Source organism: Podarcis tiliguerta (assembly GCF_965153285.1).
Source record: "Podarcis tiliguerta genome assembly, chromosome: 12".
Lineage (NCBI taxonomy): Eukaryota > Metazoa > Chordata > Lepidosauria > Squamata > Lacertidae > Podarcis > Podarcis tiliguerta.
The window spans coordinates 51,257,153-51,276,822 of record NC_139545.1 but is presented as its reverse complement, the minus strand read 5'-3'; the positions used below and the strand labels follow the sequence as shown (position 1 = coordinate 51,276,822).

The window sequence follows — 19,670 nt, the reverse complement described above, 5'->3', positions numbered from 1 at the left end:
CCAATCTGCTAGACGGATGCATCCCGCAGCTGAGCCGGCACCAAAAGCGAAACCGGTTTGGAGGCTCATCATCTCCTCCTCCTGTTCCGCCCCGTCGGGGAAGTTGCGAAAGCGGCCGCGGGGACAGGAAAGGGAAGGCGGCGAGGCGCGAGAGAGCCAGGCGAGCGATGGCGGAGGTCGCTGCTGTTGGCGCCGCTGGCGCGTCTCCGTCCTCCCCGTCGGAAGAAGACTCGGTGCCGCTGGTGGCGCTCAACTACTCGGTGCGCCGCCGCCTGGGGCTGTTCCTCAACCCGCGCGCCCCGGTGGCCTCCGACTGGACGGCGCTGGCCGAGGAGCTGGGCTACGACTACCTGGAGATCAAGCACTTCGAAGGCAAGGCCGACCCCACCGAGAGCCTCTTGGCCGACTGGCAGAAGCGCTGCCCCGGCGGCGCCACCGTGGGCCGCCTCCTGGGGCTGCTGCGCCATCTCGGCCGCCGAGACGTCTTGGCCGACCTGGGGACCAGCATCGGTGAGCAAACAGGACCCGGGGACGCCCCTGATTCTCGCCCTCCCCCCGTCCCGTCGATGCCCCCTCCGCCCCAGTCCAAGGGGGGACACCTCTCTCTCCCCGCGCTCCGTTTTACGCACGGCCTCTCCAGAATGAGCGCCCTGTTTTACGCACGGTCTCTCCTTTCTGTTGCGCCCCAATACCCAGTTCCCAACAGAGGAGGCATTGCGCCCATCCTCGGAGCGGCCGGGGCGTCGCCGGTTGGATTTCTGCCTGTAAGGTAACAGTTTCCCGGAGAGAGAGAGGAAATGGCCACTGATATTCTTCCTCCCTCTTCCTAACGTCTTGGTTTTGTTTCCTTCTTGACGCTTCCTCGTTGTTTAACACTCCTGTTTGAAGCTGTTTTGGTTCCGGGTGTGTTACTGCAATGCTGTTGCTTTTTGTTTGTTTGCTTTAACTTAAAAACATTTCATAGGATCATAGAATTATAAGGTTGGAAGGGGCACCCGGGGTCATCTAGTCCAACCCACTGCAGTTCAGGAATCCCAACTATTGACAGATGTCCATCCAGCCTCTGCTTCTAAACCTCCATTAAAGGAGAGGTAAAGGTAAAGGTACCCCTGCCCGTATGGGCCAGTCTTGACAGACTCTAGGGTTGTGCGCCCATCTCACTCAAGAGGCCGAGGGCCAGCGCTGTCCGGAGACACTTCCGGGTCACGTGGCCAGTGTGACAAAGCTGCTCTGGCGAGCCAGAGCCGCACACGGAAACGCCGTTTACCTTCCCGCCAGTAAGCGGTCCCTATTTATCTACTTGCACCCGGGGGTGCTTTCGAACTGCTAGGTTGGCAGGCGCTGGGACCGAACAACGGGAGCGCACCCCGCTGCGGGGATTCAAACTGCCGACCTTTTGATTGGCAAGCCCTAGGCACTGAGGCTTTTACCCACAGCGCCACCCACGTCCCCATTAAAGGAGAGTCCACTCCCAAACAGCTCTTACTGGAAGACCTTTCAGTGGGTGTTGGAGCTCTCTGCTCTTAGTATCAGAAAGTTCATTGTGCTGTTTAGCCAGAATCTCTTTTCTTGTACAGTGGCACCTCGGCTTACAGACACTTCGGGTTACAGACTCCGCTAACCCAGAAATAGTACCTCGGGTTAAGAACTTTGCTTCAGGATGAGTACAGAAATCGCGGCCTGGCGGCAGCGGGAGACCCCATTAGCTAAAGTGGTACCTCAAGTCAAGAACGGACCTCTGGAACGAATTAAGTTCTTAACCTGAGATACCACTGTAACTTGAATCCATTGGTTCCAGCCTTACCAGAAGAAAACACACTTGCTTCATCAAGAGAAAGCAAGTCTTTCTTTATTTATTTCTGTAGCTGAAGAGTTTTTAGGGAGCTGTACAGCTGAAGGGTCCCTGCTCCTGCCAACCTAGCAGTTCGAAAGCACGTCAAAGTGCATGTAGATAAATAGGTACCGCTCCAGTGGGAAGGTATACAGTGGTACCTCTGGTTAAGTACGTAATTCGTTCCAGAGGTCTGTACTTAACCTGAAACTGTTCTTAACCTGAAGCACCACTTTAGCTAATTTTTATTCATTTTAAAACATTGATTGTCATAAACACCACAAAATTTCACATCTTATACAATTTTCTGGACTTCCATCAGCACCTCTGATGATCCCCCATTTTTATGATTTCTTCTGCATTTCTTAAATTCATATTGCCTTTAATTATCTTAACTGACATCGTCCTTTTCATCCAATTATGCAATAATTCAAATTATTCACCTCACAAAACTTCCTGCAAACCTACAAATGTAATCTGATCATCACAATTACTTTTCAGATAGTCTGTAAATTTACGCCAGTCTTCTGTGAATCTCTGGTCCCGCCGGTTTCGAATTCTTCCCGTTAGTTTATCTGATCCTGTATAGTCCATCAATTTCATCCTCCAATCTTCTTTTGTCGGTAATTCTTCTTGCTTCCATTTTTGTGCCAGTAATATTCTTGCTGCCATCATTGCGTATAAAAACAGCTTACAATCATTTCTATTTATATCATCCCCTACAATGCCCAATACAAAAGCTTCTGGTTTTTAAATAAATGTATATTTCAACATTTTTTTTCATCTCATTGTATATCATTTCCCAGAAGTTTTTCACCTTTTTACATTCCCACCACATAACGGTTAAATGTTCCTTCTTTTTCTTTACATTTCCAACATTTATTGTTTACCTTGTACATTTTAGCCAATTTAACCGGTGTAGAGATTGAACTGATTCAGGGTTGGTTTGGGCTTGTGAGTCCCCATCATTGGCTTTAGGGTATTGGCCTAAAGAGAGATTTAACCTCCTCTTGCTCCCTCTAGTCCAGTGTTCCGCAACCTTGGGCCTCCAGCTGTTTTTAGACTACAACTCCCATCATCCCTCTCTAGCAAGACCAGTGGTCAAGGGTGATGGGAACTGTAGTCCAAAAACAGCTGGAGGCCCAAGGTTGGGGAACACTGCTCTAGTCCACGTTTCCTGTGTTTGTGGTTTAGCACTGAGCAGAGGAGGCTGTCGTGCGGACAGGCCCCGGACCGCAGACGAAGCATACCCAGAAACAGGCCTTATTATTATTATTGTTGTTGTTCTATGACTCTTTGCAGAAGAAGATTGCAAGAAGTACCTGCGGAGGAAAGAGCAAGAGGAGGCGGAGAGGCCTGTTCAGGTACCGGCGGTGGACAGCAGCATCGCACGGTCATCTGAACTGCAGGGCATCACTACGCGAGATGACCCCCTTGGTAAAAGAAAAGACCATAAGATTATTTGATTCAGAAAAGATTGTACAGTGGTGCCCCGCAAGACGAATGCCTTGCAAGACGGAAAACCCGCAAGACGAAAGGGTTTTCCGTTTTGGAGGCGCTTCGCAAGACAAATTTCCCTATGGGCTTGCTTCGCAAGACGAAAATGACGAAAATTTTTGAGGTTTTTTTTCCGCTCCCCAACCCCTTTTTCTGAAGCGCTAAGCTGCTAATAGCCTTTTAGCAGCTAAACCGCTAATCCCTTAAGCCTTAAAACGCCGTTAATAGCCCTTAAACTGCCAATAGCGCTAATAGCACTAATCCGCTAATGGGCTTGCTTCGCAAGACGAAAAAACCACTAGACGAAGAGACTCGCGGAACGGATTCTTTTCGTCTTGCGAGGCACCACTGTATGGGTGTGAAAGAGCAGTGTTTATGCAGCCACTGAAAGGAAGAGGAAATGAGATAACTTTCCCACCTTTTGTGGCTAGGGTTGATGGGCACCTAGTTTTCTGGCAGGGCTCCTGAACCTTTAACGGTTTTGCAGCACAAGCAGAAATTCAATAGTAGTAGTAGTAATAATAATAATAATAATAATTAATAATTTATTATTTGTACCCCGCCCATCTGGCTGGGTTTCCCCAGCCACTCTGGGCGGCTTCCATAGAAACCAAAAATACACTAAAATATCACACATTAAAAACTTCCCTGAACAGGGCTGCCGAGGTAAAGTTCCCGGCCTCGCACAAATTGCACCTCTTTGAAGCGCACCTGTTGAATTTGCTTGTTTTGCAGCTGTTCAAAAGCACCAGGTAAAATGCCGTATACAACGCTGACGTCTCATATTAAACGTAACTGACCTGCAGAAAAGACTTTATAACCTGAAAAAAGAGACTGATGCACATACTTTTGCAAACAGAGAAAATCTTTAATAAAAATTATTTTAAAAAGAAACAAACACTCTTAAAAAAAATAAAATAAAATCATGGTAGCTATTGGGAAATTAATAACACTATTGAAAAAAGAAACAGTTAAAATGCTGCATTTTGGGAAACCAGTGTAACCCTTGAGCACAGCAACACAGCGATAAACGTGCAGCTAAACTAAGAGGGAAGACATGTGCAAGCAAGTTTTTCTTTGACCTCGGTGTTACCGCCCATGGAGGCGCCTCCATAGCTCATCAGCCTGTCTAGAATTCTTCCTGGAGGAGGGTGCTCTGTAGAGCAATGTGTTAAATGGATTTCGAGCTACGTGTACCGTATTTTTCGCTCTATAGGACGCACCAGATGATAAGAGGCACCTAGTTTGGGGGGGGGAGGAAACAAGGGGGGGGGATTCTGAATCTCAGAAGCCAGAACAGCAAGAGGGGTCTGGCTTCTGGGATAGCCGCTGAAGCCTCTCCCGGGCAGCGGGATGAAGGCTCTCCCTGCCCGGAAGAGGCTGCGTGCAGGTAAGCTGCCCTCTGTACCTTCCCTTATCTCCTGCAAGAACTGAGCATTCTTTAAAGGGAGCGTGGTTCCTGGGGGCTTTTCTGGGAGGTGGGGGAAGGGACAGAGTCGCACGCTCTGTCCCTTCCTCTAAGAGCCACGCAAAGCCTCTGCAGGACAGCGGGGAGCCTTCGTCCTGCTGCCCTACGGAGGCTTCGCGGGGCTATCCAAAAGCCAGAATAGCTAGAGGGAGCACTGCACAGCGCTCCCTCTAGCTGTTCTAGCTTCATGTGAAAGCTCCGCAGGGCACGGGGAGCCTTCATCCCTGTGTCCTGCGGAGGCTTCTGGGACAGCCTACGAAGTCTCCGGAGAGCAGCGGGATGAAGCAGCTAAGCCTGAAGCTAGAACAGCAAGATGGAGCGCTGTGCAGCTGTTCTGGCTTCTGGCTTAGCCGCGCAGCCTGCATTCACTCCATAAGACGCACACACATTTTCCTTTACTTTTTAGGAGGGGAAAAGTGCGTCTTATAGAGCGAAAAGTACGGTAATTGCCAAGCATCTGTTACAACCGGGATAGTTTACATCCGGTTTGCAAGCAGCTACTTTCCTGCTCTCCTGTGGCGAGCGGTTACATCCTCCAGGTGACTAGCAGGGAAGGTATACAGCCATTTTCTTTTAAGTCTGAGGATGTTTCACAGCTCTATGTGAGCCGGTGGACGGTAATTTTTGAGAACGTGTGTGCAAGGCTGGCTCAGACGGGTAACATTTCCCTGCTCCCTCGATTCGCGCATGTGTGGTGTAGTGGTTAGTGCATTGGGCTAGGACCCGAGAGACCAGGGTTCGAATCCCCACTCTGCCATGAAGTTGACTGGGTGGCCTTGGGCCAGTCTCTGCCTCTTAGCCTCACCTACCTCACAGGGTTGTTGTGGGGTTTAAATGAGGAGGGGGGTGGTCCATGTTTGCCACCTTGAGAAAAAGGGGGCATATTAATGCAATGAAGGCATAAAAGGGACGTCCAACAGGGCGATCGTTATCTACTGGTGGTTCCCCACGAGGTTTTGTTAGATCGCGGTCGATCTCTGGCTCCCTTTTCTCCTGCCCCACCCCTTCGCCCTGCCCATTAACCCCCCCAAAAGGAACTCCCCCCCAAAAGGTTTAACCCCTAAAAAATTGGGCTTTCCTCCTCCCTAAAAAAGCTCAATTATTTTGAGCTGAACCCCCCCAAAAAGGGGGCAGATTACTGCCAGTTTTTAATTCTGAAAGTCGATCTCTTGAGAGCTGGCATAAATGAATGCATAATCTCATCTAGTGTTGTTTTCGTTGTTGTTTTAATTCAGGACAAACGGTAGAGATGTTTGATGCCTTCATCTGCTACTGCCCGAACGACCTTCACTTTGTGCAAGAGATGATCCAAGAGCTGGAACAGACAGAGCACAAGCTGAAGCTCTGTGTGTTCGACCGGGATGTCCTCCCCGGAACGTGTGTCTGGACCATCACCAGCGAACTTATAGAAACGCGGTGAGTTGAGGAATATGCACCCAGGGGGGCAGCAGTGGAAATATCCACCGTGCTTCCCGCAGCTCTCTTGGTTTGTTCCCAGTTACCGTCTTTTTCGCTCTATAGGACGCACTTTTCCCCCTCCAAAAATTAAGGGGAAATGTGTGTGTGTCCTATGGAGCGAATGCAGGCTTCTTGGCTTCAGCGATAGCAACGCGAAGCCTCCAAAGCGCAGAGGGAGTGCTCCCTCAGCGCTCTGGAGGCTTCAGGTTCTTTTCACTGAAGCCAGGAGAGTCTTGCACTCCCAGCTTCAGCAAAAGGAACTGGAAGCCTGCGGAGCGCAGCGGGAACTCGCGCTGCGCTCCGAAGGCTTCCGGGATCTTTGAGGCTGGCGGTGGGGGAAAGCAGCCAGGAGTGCCTGGCGTGCTCTGGTCCATGGGCCACGAAGAGTCGGACACGACTAAACGACTAAACAACAACAAGTGAACAGGCCTAGTTTTTAAAAACGTATTGCATTCCTTTCGTATTATTTTAAGGCTGGGGAAAAGTGGCTGTAATATTTATTTGCTTGAGGAACTTTTATGCTGCCCATGAACACTTATTTTATTCATTCATTCATTCATTCATTCATAATAGAATTTATAGCCCACCTTTTCCTCCAAGGAGCTCAAAGTGGCTTACATGTTTCTCTTCCTCAGTTAATCCCCACAAGTAGCAGGCAGAGATAATCCATTGCTGTGAGTTAGGTTAGGCTGAGGGGCAGTGAGCAGCCCAAGGTTACCCAGTATGTTTCATGACAGAGTGGGGATTCGAATTATGGTCTCCCAGGTCCTAGACTGACACTGTAACCACTACACCACACTGGCTGCCAAGGGCATTTCCACAATGTATTTTTATTATATCTACTTGTTTCTAAAGTTTGATTTTTTACTGGTGTTTTAAATATTTTGTGCTATTTTATGTGAATCGCCTAGAGTTTTCATTTCTTGTGGTCTATAAGTTTTGTTGAATAAAAATAAATAAAACACTATCTCTCAAAAAACTACACAGTAAAAATAGTAGTGATAAAAAAAGGAATTGGCAGCATAGAAGAGCCCAGAAAAAAATGAGAATTAAATCGGTGCTGAAAAGGTTGTAATTTAATGGATTTTATCATTATCTATTCAGTCCAGCATCCTATTCTCACAGCGGCCAACCAGATTCCTGTTATTTATTTATTTTGTTTATGAATTGCTTCCAGTGAGGCATCCCAAAGCAATTTAGGATATGAATTAAGTAAAACAGTTACATTTTTTTTAAAAAAAAAAAACCCCACCTGCATGTGTCATATAGAAAATTAATTGTAAGGCTGTTGTCATGCTGCAGTTCACATGGCTGCCTGTTGGTGGCTGTAGCAACTCCAGCATGACGACAAAATGGCAGGCAGGCAAGTCAGCCAGCAATGTGGGTGGAACATAAAACCAATGAAATACAATAGACATACCAATTGGAATGAAGATCTCCATTTAGAAGCCTTCCTATGGCAAGCCCACTAGCAGGACCTGAGCACAACAGCACACACACACACACACCCCTGCAATTTACAGCAATTGATTCCTTACTGTATGCCATTCCCAGGCGCCACCTGGATATCGGGAGAATGTGGTCCATGCATTTTTAAATAAATGAATGGTCTTCAAAGCCCAGTGATGTTTAAGAGGGAGCAGCTTTTCCTAAGACTGTGTAAACAGTAAGCCAGAGATTTGGGATCCATATCTACCTCTGCAACTGGTCCCATCACCTCCTGGCAAACAGAAGGGGAAGAAATGGAGGCAGTGAGAGATTTTACTTTCTTGGGCTCCATGATCACTGCAGATGGTGACAGCAGTCACGAAATTAAAAGACGCCTGCTTCTTGGGAGAAAAGCAATGACAAACCTAGACAGCATCTTAAAAAGTAGAGACATCACCTTGCCAACAAAGGTCTGTATAGTAAAAGCTATGGTTTTCCCAGTAGTGATGTATGGAAGTGAGAGCTGGACCATAAAGAAGGCTGATTGTTGAAGAATTGATGCTTTTGAATTAGGGTGCTGGAGGAGACTCTTGAGAGTCCCATGGACTACAAGAAGCTCAAACCTCTCTGTTCTGAAGGAAATCAGCCCAGAGTGCTCACTGGAAGGACAGATCCTGAAGCTGAGGCTCCAATACTTTGGCCACCTCATAAGAAGAGAAGACTCCCTGGAAAAGACCCTGATGCTGGAAAAGATGGAGGGCACAAGGAGAAGGGGACGACAGAGGACGAGATGGTTGGACAGTGTTCTCGAAGCTACCAGCATGAGTTTGACCAAACTGCGGGAGGCAGTGGAAGACAGAAGTGCCTGGTGTGCTCTGGTCCAGGGGGTCATGAAGAGTCGGACACGACTAAATGATTAAAGCACAACAACATCTACCTTTGCATATGGTCACAGAGAAGAAGAGGAGGAGAGGCTGACAAATACTTTACAGTCAATATTTGTATAGTCAGGCTCTGCTTTGCGGTTTGGGTCAGATGCAGTTTTGGGGCTATATTAAGATGTTTATTGCCACTTTAAAGTATTGGGACTAGGCAGATGCAGAAAGGGAAGGCAGATGTGTGGGGACTTAAGAGAAGATGTGCATATGGTGGGGAGGAAATGGAGTGCCTTGTGGCCTTTGACCCACACATCTTCCAGGCTCCTTGTTACCCACTAGGCCAGAGGTCCTTAATCTTTTTTCTCTGGGCCACACTTTCAGAGTAAAAGTTTGCTGGCACCGCACCAAATATTTTATCAACAAGAAATACAGTGGTACCTCAGGTTAAGTACTTAATTCGTTCCGGAGGTCCGTTCTTAACCAGAAACTGTTCTTAACCTGAAGCACCACTTTAGCTAATGGGGCCTCCTGTTGTTGCCATGCCGCCGGAGCACGATTTCTGTTCTCACCCTGAAGCAAAGTTCTTAACCTGAAGCACTATTTCTGGGTTAGCGGAGTCTGTAACCTGAAGCGTATGTAACCTGAGGTACCACTGTACACTGGGAAACAAAAAGAAACAACTTGATTTAAAACATACAACACAACCGCTTTATAATGTGATCACGGGACATCCAGGAAGTATAAAACAATGCAGCTACAGAAGAACAGGAGTCATTCTCAAAATAGAATATTGATTGTCCTTCAATCTTCCTGCCGTTCTTGCCATTCTCTCCTTTGAGGACCACTGCACTAGGCCGCATCTAGAGCTCCAAAAACGCCCCGTTCCCTGTTGGTCAGAATGCTCCCAGGTGCCTAGGCTCCATCTTCCCTGTTGTCCACTCACTTTTCACAAACGTGTTTTCTCTGTTCTGTTTTTTTTTTTTTTTAACTTCAGGTGCCGGAAAATGGTGGTAGTGATTTCGGATGACTACCTCGATAGCGAAGCCTGCGACTTCCAGACCAAGTTCGCCCTCAGCCTCTCCCCAGGTAAACACCTGCATGGCCTACCTGATCCATATTGTTGCTGCTTGTTTGTTAAATTTATTATCCGCTTCCTGTGAGGCACCCTGGAGCCTGTGTGTGTGTGTGCGGGGGGATGGAGTATAGGTAACGGGACCCCTGACCATTAGGTCCAGTCGTGAACGACTCTGGGGTTGCGACGTTCATCTCGCTTTACTGGCCGAGGGAGCCAGCATATGGCTTCCGGGTCACGTGGCCAGCATGACTAAGCCGCTTCTGGAGAACCAGAGCAGCGCACGGAAACACTGTTTACCTTCCCACCAGAATGGTACCTATTTATCTACTTGCACTTTTGGCGTCCTTTCAAACTGCTAGGTTGGCAGGAGCAGGGACCGAGCTACGGGAGCTCACCCCGTCGCGGGGATTCGAACTGCCGACCTTCTGATCGGCATGTCCTAGGCTCTGTGGCTTAACCCACAGCGCCACCCGCATCCCTAATGGGGGGATGGAGAGGAAGGGGTAAAAGGGAAATTCTCAGAAAAAGGTTTTCTGAGAAATTCTGACTCGGCTCTGATGCAGAGCCTCGTTGGAGCTCGGAAAGGAAAATGGGGGCAGCTGTTTCCTGCCTCTCTGCGAAAGAGCGAGGAAGAAGGTCCTCAGGCCATGTCTTGTTATGTCACATTCCCATGTCGGCTTCCTCTTTCAGGAGCTCGCCTCAAGCGCCTCATTCCAGTTAAGTGCAAAAACATGAAGAAGGAGTTCCCGAGCATCCTCAGGTTCATCACGGTTTGCGACTACACCAACCCCTGCACCAAGAAATGGTTCTGGATGCGGCTGGCAAAGTCCCTGTTGCTCCCATGATGCAAAGCCCTGAGGCCGAGTGTCTTGCGTCGTGACTTGAACTGCGTCTTGAGGAAGGGAAGTTTTGGGGGGGCGGCTAAATCTTTATTAGCCTTTGCCCACTTGTGCTAAACCCTTGCCTCACCCAGTCTCCGAAACAGCCCCATGCCTCGGAAGCCAGTCCGTTTTAAAAAGGAGGGCTAGAAGGTACTGAGAACTGCAGCTGCTCCTGAGGTTTTGGGTCGGCGTTTCCTGATTTCAGCTGATTTCCTCCTTGCGAAACAGGGGAATTGAGAAAGAATGAACACGAGCGGGAGAAAGCTTTCAACAGCTGCGGTTCGCAAAATGGCGGTGATCTTCTGCAAAGTGTTCAGCGGCCTCTCTTTCTGACAACTCAACAACCTTTTTTTTTACTAGCAAAACCAACAAATGGACTAACGCCCCCCTTCCCCAGTATCCCGTTTCTGACAAGCCTGAGTTCCTGGTGCCTTAAAAAATAGAGATGGATCACTGGTCTCCCAGATCCACAACTTAAACCTGCTATTGTACAGAAGGATAACCAGATTCTGCAACTCTCACTGCCTGCCATTTGCCGTGGGGTGGAGAATTATTTTATGTGTATGTGGTGGGCATTCCTAAGGAGGGGTTTAAGTTTGAGGTGGGCGTTCCTGAAGGATCTTAGGCAGCTGCCAAGGTGTGTTTGATCCCACCCTCACCCCAACTGCATGCCTAGAATTGGACCAACAGCCTGTCAATCCATTCCATTATCACTTTAATCAAAGCACTGCCTGAATCTGGGTGCCACAAGACTTCTCAACATTTTATAATGGCCAGTGGGGAAGTGGGTTGAAACTGTGGCCTCTGTTTTCTTTCAAGCTTTCTGCTTCCTAAACCTTGCCCAAGCACTTTTAAAAGCACGTTGGGATTTTCTGCTCTTTGGGTCCGTCGAGTTTCCCAAAAATCTGTCTGCTTGCCTGCGAAGCTGTGGATAGGAAAGAACCCCTACAATTCAAACAATATGTTTGCACTGCAATATGTTGGCAATGGTCATTTGCATTCTTTGCATGTTGTTGTTTAGTCATTTAGTCGTGTCCAACTCTTTGTGATCCCATGGACCAGAGCACGCCAGGCACTCCTGTCTTCCACTCCCTCCCACAGTTTGGTCAGACTCGTGTTTGTAGCTTCGAGAACAGTATCCAACCATCTCGTCCTCTGTCGTCCCCTTCTCCTTGTGCCCTCAATCTTTCCCATCATCAGGGTCTTTTCCAGATAGTCTTCTCTTCTCATGAGGTGGCCAAAGTATTGGAGCCTCAGCTTCAGGATCTGTCCTTCCAGTGAGCACTCAGGGCTGATTTCCTTCAGAATGGATAGGTTTGATCTTCTTGCAGTCCATGGGACTCTCAAGAGTCTCCTCCAGCACCATAATTCAAAAGCATCAAAAGCATTCTTTGCATAGCAGGCCTTAATTTGAGGAATTGCCGTCTGACGGTGCTAATCAGCACTGGGGCGCTCGTCCTTTTTAGATATCGCACTTTGTTTTACAGTGTTTTGCAATCCTCATGGAAAGGCAGAAAGACTAGCAGTTGTCTGACACAACCTATTCTCCATGCTCAGAAATGCACTCATCCTGTCTGGTGGCAGAAGAGAATTTTGCTCAGTCCACGTTTTAAAGCGACATGGCCTGATTTCACAGTCCCTGACCTATGTGGACTGTAATGCAGTTACCAGTCAGATTGTTCACTTATCTGAACTTTGCAATGTGGTTTCAGTTTTTTTAAAAAATGCATTTCCAGACACATTTTCTTTTAAAGGAGGCAGGGAACTGCGTGGAAAAGCGTAACGTACATAATTTGGAGGGAAGCGCAAAACGTGTATTTTGTGAGGAATAGGTAAAGGTAAAGGTACCCCTGCCCGTACGGGCCAGTCTTGCCAGACTCTAGGGTTGTGCGCTCATCTCACTCTACAGGCCGGGAGCCAGCGCTGTCCGGAGACACTTCCGGGTCACGTGGCCAGTGTGACAAGCTGCATCTGGCGAGCCAGCGCAGCACACGGAAACGCCGTTTACCTTCCCGCTAGTAAGCGGTCCCTATTTATCTACTTGCACCCGGGAGTGCTTTTGAACTGCTAGGTTGGCAGACGCTGGCACCAAACGACAGGAACGCACCCCGCCGCGGGGATTCGAACCGCCGACCTTTTAATCAGCAAGTCCTAGGTGCTGAGGCTTTAACCCACAGCGCCACCCACAGCCAAAAAGCAAGCCCATAGGACAGGATAGATGTAGGACGGTGTGTGTGAAATTGGCACAGACCTAGAACTGGCTCATCCATCCATAATTTGTTCCTTCCGCCCCCATCCATGTTTGCCATCTGGACCACTCTGCCACAGTAAGTTGCAATTGCTTCCCTTGTACACATGGGGGTGTTGAGACTTTCAGGAAGCAACCTCACCCCCCCCCCCCGAATGAGTCCATGGCAGAAGTGAGACTTTTAGGTCTTCTCTAGATCCATTAATCTACCAGCAGTGGTGAGGACATTCTTCCCCCATAGGCTAAGTAGGGGGTGGGAGGAATGCTACATATATTGCATACTCCTTAGTGCTTCATTGGTAGCTGGTGCAATCAATCAGCCCTGAGTGCTCACTGGAAGGACAGATCATGAAGCTGAGGCTCCAGTATTTTGGCCACCTCATGAGAAGAGAAGACTCCCTGGAAAAGACCCTGATGTTGGGAAGATGGAGGGCACAAGGAGAAGGGGATGACAGAGGATGAGATGGTTGGACGGTGTTCTTGAGGCTACCAGCATGAGTTTGACCAAGCTGCGGGAGGCGGTGGAGGACAGGGGTGCCTGGCGTGTTCTGGTCCATGGGGTCATGAAAAGTCGGACATGATTAAACAACAACAGTCAATCACAGTTAACAGCACACCATGGTTTGGTGTTACATGTTTGAGCCTTGGCTCCCAAGCTACTTCTCCATTCTCCCCCCATGTACTCTGCTTAATTAGTTTATTCCTGGTTTGCAACTAACCATAATTCGCCATTGCATCTGGACCAGCAAACTATGGCTTGTCCTTGTTCTGCAAAACTAGAGCTCAAGCGATGGTTTGCAGGGGAAGCACAAGCTATAGTTTATGGAATCATAGAGTTGAAGGGAAGCAAGAGGGTCATCGGTCCAACCCCCTGCAATGCAGGAATCTCAACTGAAACATCCCTGACAGATGGCCATCCAGGTTTGCTGCAAGCCAGGAAGTAACTGAGTAACTGGATCTTGCGAGGGGAGGAATGAGTGTACGAGCGCTGAGTTGAGGACCAGGGGTTAGCCAGTCTTCTACTATTATAAAAGCACAAAAAGAGATCTCATAGATGTGTCCCATGCTGTGCCAAACATTTCCATGAGTTCTAGCCCAGATAGCAATATTGACAATAGCTCGATAGGAATAAGGGCATTTTCAGAGAAGATAAATTGTGGATATTATAAGGAAAACAAGTGGGTTGTACAACAAAAAGTCACATTCTGGAATGCTGCTGTTCAGGATTGCTCTGTTTCTTCTCCCTCTGTCCAACAACCAGCATTTTTTTGTGATGGAATATGCTTAGCCCCCTTCAGGCCTTTTATTTTTAAGGCTAATCCTCTCTTTCCCTTACACATTTTTTGGTACTTCTGCAAACTTTGGGGTCTCCACAAGCCTTCCTTCCTTGTGCGCGCGATGCCATTTTGGCACACATGCTTAGGCAGACACAGGCTGAACATCAACAACAGAGGGAACCATTCTCTCCAAATAATGTGGCAAGTCAAAATAAAAGTGCCTTAGTTTCGTTGGGGCAAATTGAGTTAGAGAACAGTTCTGCTGCATTTCCTGGTAGACGTGTCTCAAGTTTGCATCTGGGAGGCTGCCCTCAGGAGACAATAGGAGAGCCAGTGTGGTGTAGTGGTGAAGAGCAGTGGACTCATAATCTGGGGAACCGGGTTCGATTCCCCGCTCCTCCACATGCAGCTGCTGCGTGACCTTGTGCCAGTCACACTTCTTTGAAGTCTCTCAGCCTCACTCACTTCACAGAGTGTTTGTTGTGGGAGAGGAAGGGAAAGGAGAATGTTAGCCGCTTTGAGACTCCTTCGGGTAGTGATAAAGCGGGATATCAAATCCACTCTTCAATGATTAGAGTTCATTGAGGCTCTTTTTTATTAAAAAAAATCCTGATTGATCTACCTCTCCTTGCGTGTGTTTACACAGGCTGGATTTGGCAGGGTATTCTAACCGCACCCTGTTGCTCACCATTTCCAGTTCAAATCGGCCCACTTCGTGCTTGCTTTCAAATTTTTTGAACTCCACTCAACCCTGCCACCCCGAAAACGTTTTCCCTGTGACCTCCAGAAATGAAAGACGTGGGGGAATGGGTGCTCGGTTAATCCTTGGATTTTTCTCTGGGTGTGCATTCCGTATCTATGTACGGAGACATATCCGAGAATGAGGATATATTATGTGCCCAAACAGAATAATTCTAAGCCACGATAGCTGATTGGAACCTCCATAGAGAGGGGCACTGTACCTCTGCTTACCAAATACTGTGCGAAACAAGAAGGGCAGGCTGGCCCTGGAGTTGCTTGTGGTATTCAGGCTATTTGTGGTGGTTTGCAAATAATAATAATATAATAATAATAGTAATAATAATAATAATAATAAATATACCCCCACCCATCTGGCTGGGTTTCCCCAGCCACTCAGGGCAGCTCCCAACAGAATATTAAAAACATGATAAAACATTAAAAACTCTAAACGGCTACTTTCAGATGTCTTCTAAAATTCAGATACAGTAGACGCTCAGGTTGCGAATGTGATCTGTGCGGGATGCACATTTGCAACCCGCAGTGGTGTGTCTGCGCGTGCACGGGTTGCAAGTTGGTGCTTATGCGCATGCGCAAAGCGCGATTTAGCGCTTCTGCGCATGCACGACCACTGAAACCTGGAAGTAACCCATTCCAGTACTTCTGGGTTTTGGTGGGTCCGTAACCCAAAAAAACTCAACCTGAAGTGTCTGTAGCCTAAGGCATGACTATAGTTGTTTATTTCCTTGACATCTGATGGGAGGGCGTTCCACAAGGTGGGTGCCGCTACCGGGAAGGCCCTGTGTCTGGTTCCCTGTAGCTTTACTTATCGCGGTAAGGGAACCGCCAGAAGGCCCTTGGAGCTGGACCTCAGTGTCCAGCTCTGCTACTGGTATACCTTCCAGGGAAAGGTGAATCTTAAGATAAACGCAAGCTCTTTACAAAATGGCGGCTCTCGGCATTCCGAAGAAGTGGGCTGCAGCGCAATTATTCCTAGGCAGGGAATAATTCCCAATGTGATGTCTGTAAACTAAATTGGTGCATTGTCTGTTGTCCTTGTGTTGTATTACATTCCTGAATGTTGCAGAGACCTTCCTTCAGATCCCATGCACTTTGAAATAGTTCCTATCATTATATGTGAACGAGAGAGACGGCGGCAGCTACTTAGAAAACAGGGAACTGTGTTTTCAAAGAAAATAATGATTGAAAACTGGGTATGCACTTAAACCACTTAACTCAGTGGAACTAACTTCACAGTCATCCCCTCCCCTCATGATTGCATGGTTCAGTTCTGCAATCCCAAAATGGTTTATAACCTTTCCCCCACTTCTTCACATGTTAAACTGTGGATCTTACAAGGTGTAAGGATGGCCACTAAAAATACATGGAGGACAAGGCTATGAATGGCTGCCCACCATGATGGCTGTGTTCTTGGAAACCATGTGCTGGGAATCACAGGTGGGCAAAATGTTTTGCATTCATCTCCTTGCGAGCTTCCCCTAAAGCATGGGTAGGCAAACTAAGGCCCGGGGGCGGAATCCAGCCCAATCGCCTTCTCAATCCGGCCCATGGATGGTCCGGGAATCAGCATGTTTTTACATGAGTAGAATGTGTGCTTTTACAGTGGTACCTCGGGTTAAGTACTTAATTCGTTCTGGAGGTCCGTTCTTAACCTGAAACTGTTCTTAACCTGAAGCACCACTTTAGCTAATGGGGCCTCCTGCTGCCGCTGTGCCGCCGGAGCGGAGCACGATTTCTGGTCTCATCCTGAAGCAAAGTTCTTAACCTAAAGCACTATTTCTGGGTTAGTTGAGTCTGTAACCTGAACCGTATGTAACCCGAGGTACCACTGTATTTAAAATGCATCTCTGGGTTATTTGTGGGGCATAGGAATTCGTTCATATTATTTTTCAAAATATAGTCCAGCCCACCACAAGGTCTGAGGGACAGTGGACCAGCCCCCTGCTGAAAAAGTTTGCTGACCCCTGGCCTAAAGCAACTGGAAGAACAGGACGTTGGAGATGAGCCTTTGGTCTGATTCTTGTTCCTAAATCACTGCTGAATTTCTGAATGTTGAAGCACTTTCTTGTGTATTTACCTTTGTGCATACATTTAAATAATCCAGTCCCGGGTTGATCTATTGTTGGCAGAGTTCTGCCTTTGAGGAATTCAGGTTCAAATGTAGGTCCAGGGTGGCCCTGGGCAAGCTGCTTGCTCTTGTGTTTATCTCGGCTTAAACCAACCACCCAGGTTTGCGATGTGAGGACCCAGGACTATTCTGAGCTCTTTTAAGAAAAAAGAGATGTACAGTGGTACCTCAGATTAAGTACTTAATTGGTTTAGGAGGTCCGTTCTTAACCTGAAACTGTTCTTAACCTGAAGCACCACTTTAGCTATTGGGGCCTTCCGCCGCCACCACGCAATTTCTGCTCTCATCCTGAAGCAAAGTTCTTAACCCGAGGTACTATTTCTGGGTTAGCAAAGTCTGTAACCTGAAGTGTATGTAACCTGAAGCGTATGTAACCCGAGGTACCACTGTAAATGTATTTTTAACATTAAGGTCAAGGAGAATGCTTTGTATTAAAACCTTGGTTTAGCCACTTCGAAAACACTGGTAATAAACTGGTTTGGTTTAGTTGTTTGCCTTTGGGGGAGAACTGCTTGTGGTTTAGAAAATGCTTACTAGCAATTGTAAGATGGGTGCAGAGTTGCACATACTTTATAGCAGCCCTCGGTAGCCATATTTTGGGGGGAAACAATGGCTCATTCTGGCTGCTGCTGATGGGAGTTGTAATCCAGAGCATCTAGAGGACACAGAAATGAAAAACCAGTGTTGGAATTGTGCTCCGAAATGAACCAGAAGCCAGCGTGGCTGTTTTAAAATGGGCAAGGTAAGTCTCCGTACCCAGCAATCTAGCTGCAACATTCAACAGCCTCAACTGTTTCTAGTAAAGGGCAGCCCTGTATATAATTCAATGTAGTAGCTCAAACAAGAGGTTACCAAAACATGTCCTCAAAAAGAACGCACTAGACTTGGAAAGGGTTTGGGAAAGTGCAAACGCAATGATAAAGGGAATGCAGCGATTCCCTGGTAAGAAAAAGTTGCAGCATTTAGAACCTCGTAGTTGGGATGCAGGTGGCGCTGTGGGTTAAACCACAGAGGCTAGGACTTGCCAATCAGAAGGTTGACGGTTCAAATCCCTGTGACGATGTGAGCTCCCGTTGCTTGGTCCCTGCTCCTGCCAACCTAGCAGTTCGAAAGCACATCAAAGTGCAAGTAGATAAATAGGTACCGCTCCAGCGGGAAGGTAAATGGCGTTTCTGTGCACTGCTCTGGTTCGCCAGAAGCGGCTTAGTCATGCTGGCCACATGACCCGGAAGCTGTACGCCGGCTCCCTCGGCCAATAAAGCGAGATGAGCGCCACAACCCCAGAGTCGGCCACGACTGGACCTAATGGTCAGGGGGCCCCTTACCTTTACCTTAGTTTAGAGCAGGGTTTCCCAAACTTGGGTCTCCACTGTTTTGGGACTACAATTCCCATTATCCCTGACCACTGTTCCGGTTATCTAGAGATGATGGGAGTTGTAGCCCCCAAACAGCTGGAGACCAAAGTTTGGGAAACCCTGGTTTAGAGTGAAGGCAAGTTTATAAACTAGGACTTGCCGATCAGAAGGTTGGCGGTTCGAATCCCTGAGACGGGGTGAGCTCCCGTTGCTTGGTCCCTGCTCCTGCCAACCTAGCAGTTTGAAAGCATGTCAAAGTGCAAGTAGATAAATAGGTACCACTCCGGCGGGAAGGTAAAAGGCATTTCCGTGCGCTGCTCTGGTTTGCCAGAAGCTGCTTAGTCATGCTGGCCACATGACCTGGAAGCTGTACGCCGGCTCCCTCGGCCAATAAAGCGAGATGAGCATCGCAACCCCAGAGTCGGTCACAACTGGACCTAATGGTCAGGGGCCCCTTTACCTTTACCTTAAGTTTATAAAATTATGTATGCCATGGGGGAAATGGATACAAAAATGTTTTCCTCCCTTTTCGGGATTCGTGGACACCCAGTGAAGCGGAATACTGGGAGATTCAGGACAGATAAAATAAAATACTTGACTCACTAAGAACTTTGCTCCTACAGGAGGCAGTGTTGGATCACAGCTTGGATGGTTTCAAAAGAAGTGGACACCTCCCCGGAGGATAAGGCTATCCGTGGCTACTAGTCATGATGGCTATGTTCTGTTTCCACCGTTAATATACTAATAAAACAACTTTTATTTATACCCTGCCCTCCCAAGCCAAGACCAGGCTCAGGGCGGCTAACACCAAATATAAAAACAATTTATTGAAATACAGCTTTAAAAACAAGATTAAAGTACAACATTAAAATGCATCAGATCAAAACCTTTTTTTGGGATAAAAATGTCAAGTCTTCACCAAGGCTAACTATTCAGACTGGTCCTACATGGGTCAGAAAAAAGCCAGGGAAGTCCCCAAATAGGAGTTCCAACACAGAAGGAGAAAGGAAAAAAGAAAGAGGGGGAGGGAATCAAATTGATTTCAAGCCAAAGGCCAGGCGGAACAACTCTGTCTTACAGGCCCTGCGGAAATAAATCAGATCCTGCAGGGCCCTGGACTCATGAGACAGAGTGTTCCACCAGGCTGGAGCCAGTGCTGAAAAGGCCCTGGCTCTGGTTGAGGCTAATCTGACTTCCTTAGGGCCCGGGACCTCTAGGGTGTTGCTATTTATGGACCTTAAGGTCCTCCAAGGGGCATATCGGGAGAGGCGGTCCCGTAGGTAGGAGGGAATGAGACAGAATGCTTCTGAAACCACCTTTTGCTCGGAATAACAGGTGGGGAGAGTTGTGTTTCAATCCTGATCTGGCCATAGGATGCTTGGACTAG

The 19,670-nt window shown here is 47.8% G+C and overlaps 1 protein-coding gene and 1 long non-coding RNA gene across 2 annotated transcripts; both read left to right on the top strand.

The window, feature by feature from the left end:
• The first annotated feature begins 95 nt into the window (after positions 1-95).
• On the top strand, positions 96-11,492 carry MYD88 (MYD88 innate immune signal transduction adaptor). The gene is made up of 5 exons (XM_083406757.1): positions 96-510; positions 3,134-3,268; positions 6,032-6,212; positions 9,555-9,646; positions 10,326-11,492. Exons 1-5 carry the CDS (start codon positions 168-170, stop codon positions 10,478-10,480), a joined length of 906 nt encoding a protein of 301 aa, XP_083262883.1. The 5' UTR covers positions 96-167; the 3' UTR covers positions 10,481-11,492.
• A 421-nt stretch (positions 11,493-11,913) lies between these two features.
• On the top strand, positions 11,914-17,414 carry LOC310661093. Its single transcript, XR_014503696.1, has 2 exons — positions 11,914-12,354; positions 12,706-17,414. It is a non-coding gene; the product is annotated as an uncharacterized lncRNA (long non-coding RNA).
• Positions 17,415-19,670: the final 2,256 nt, after the last annotated feature.

Excerpts from the sequence above, each read along its gene's own strand:
- MYD88 (XM_083406757.1), top strand. The coding sequence starts at position 168 with ATGGCGGAGGTCGCTGCTGTTGGCGCCGCTGGCGCGTCTCCGTCCTCC. Across the intron at positions 3,269-6,031 it reads TACGCGAGATGACCCCCTTG|GACAAACGGTAGAGATGTTT; the intron begins GTAAAAGAAAAG and ends GTTTTAATTCAG. Across the intron at positions 9,647-10,325 it reads CGCCCTCAGCCTCTCCCCAG|GAGCTCGCCTCAAGCGCCTC; the intron begins GTAAACACCTGC and ends TTCCTCTTTCAG.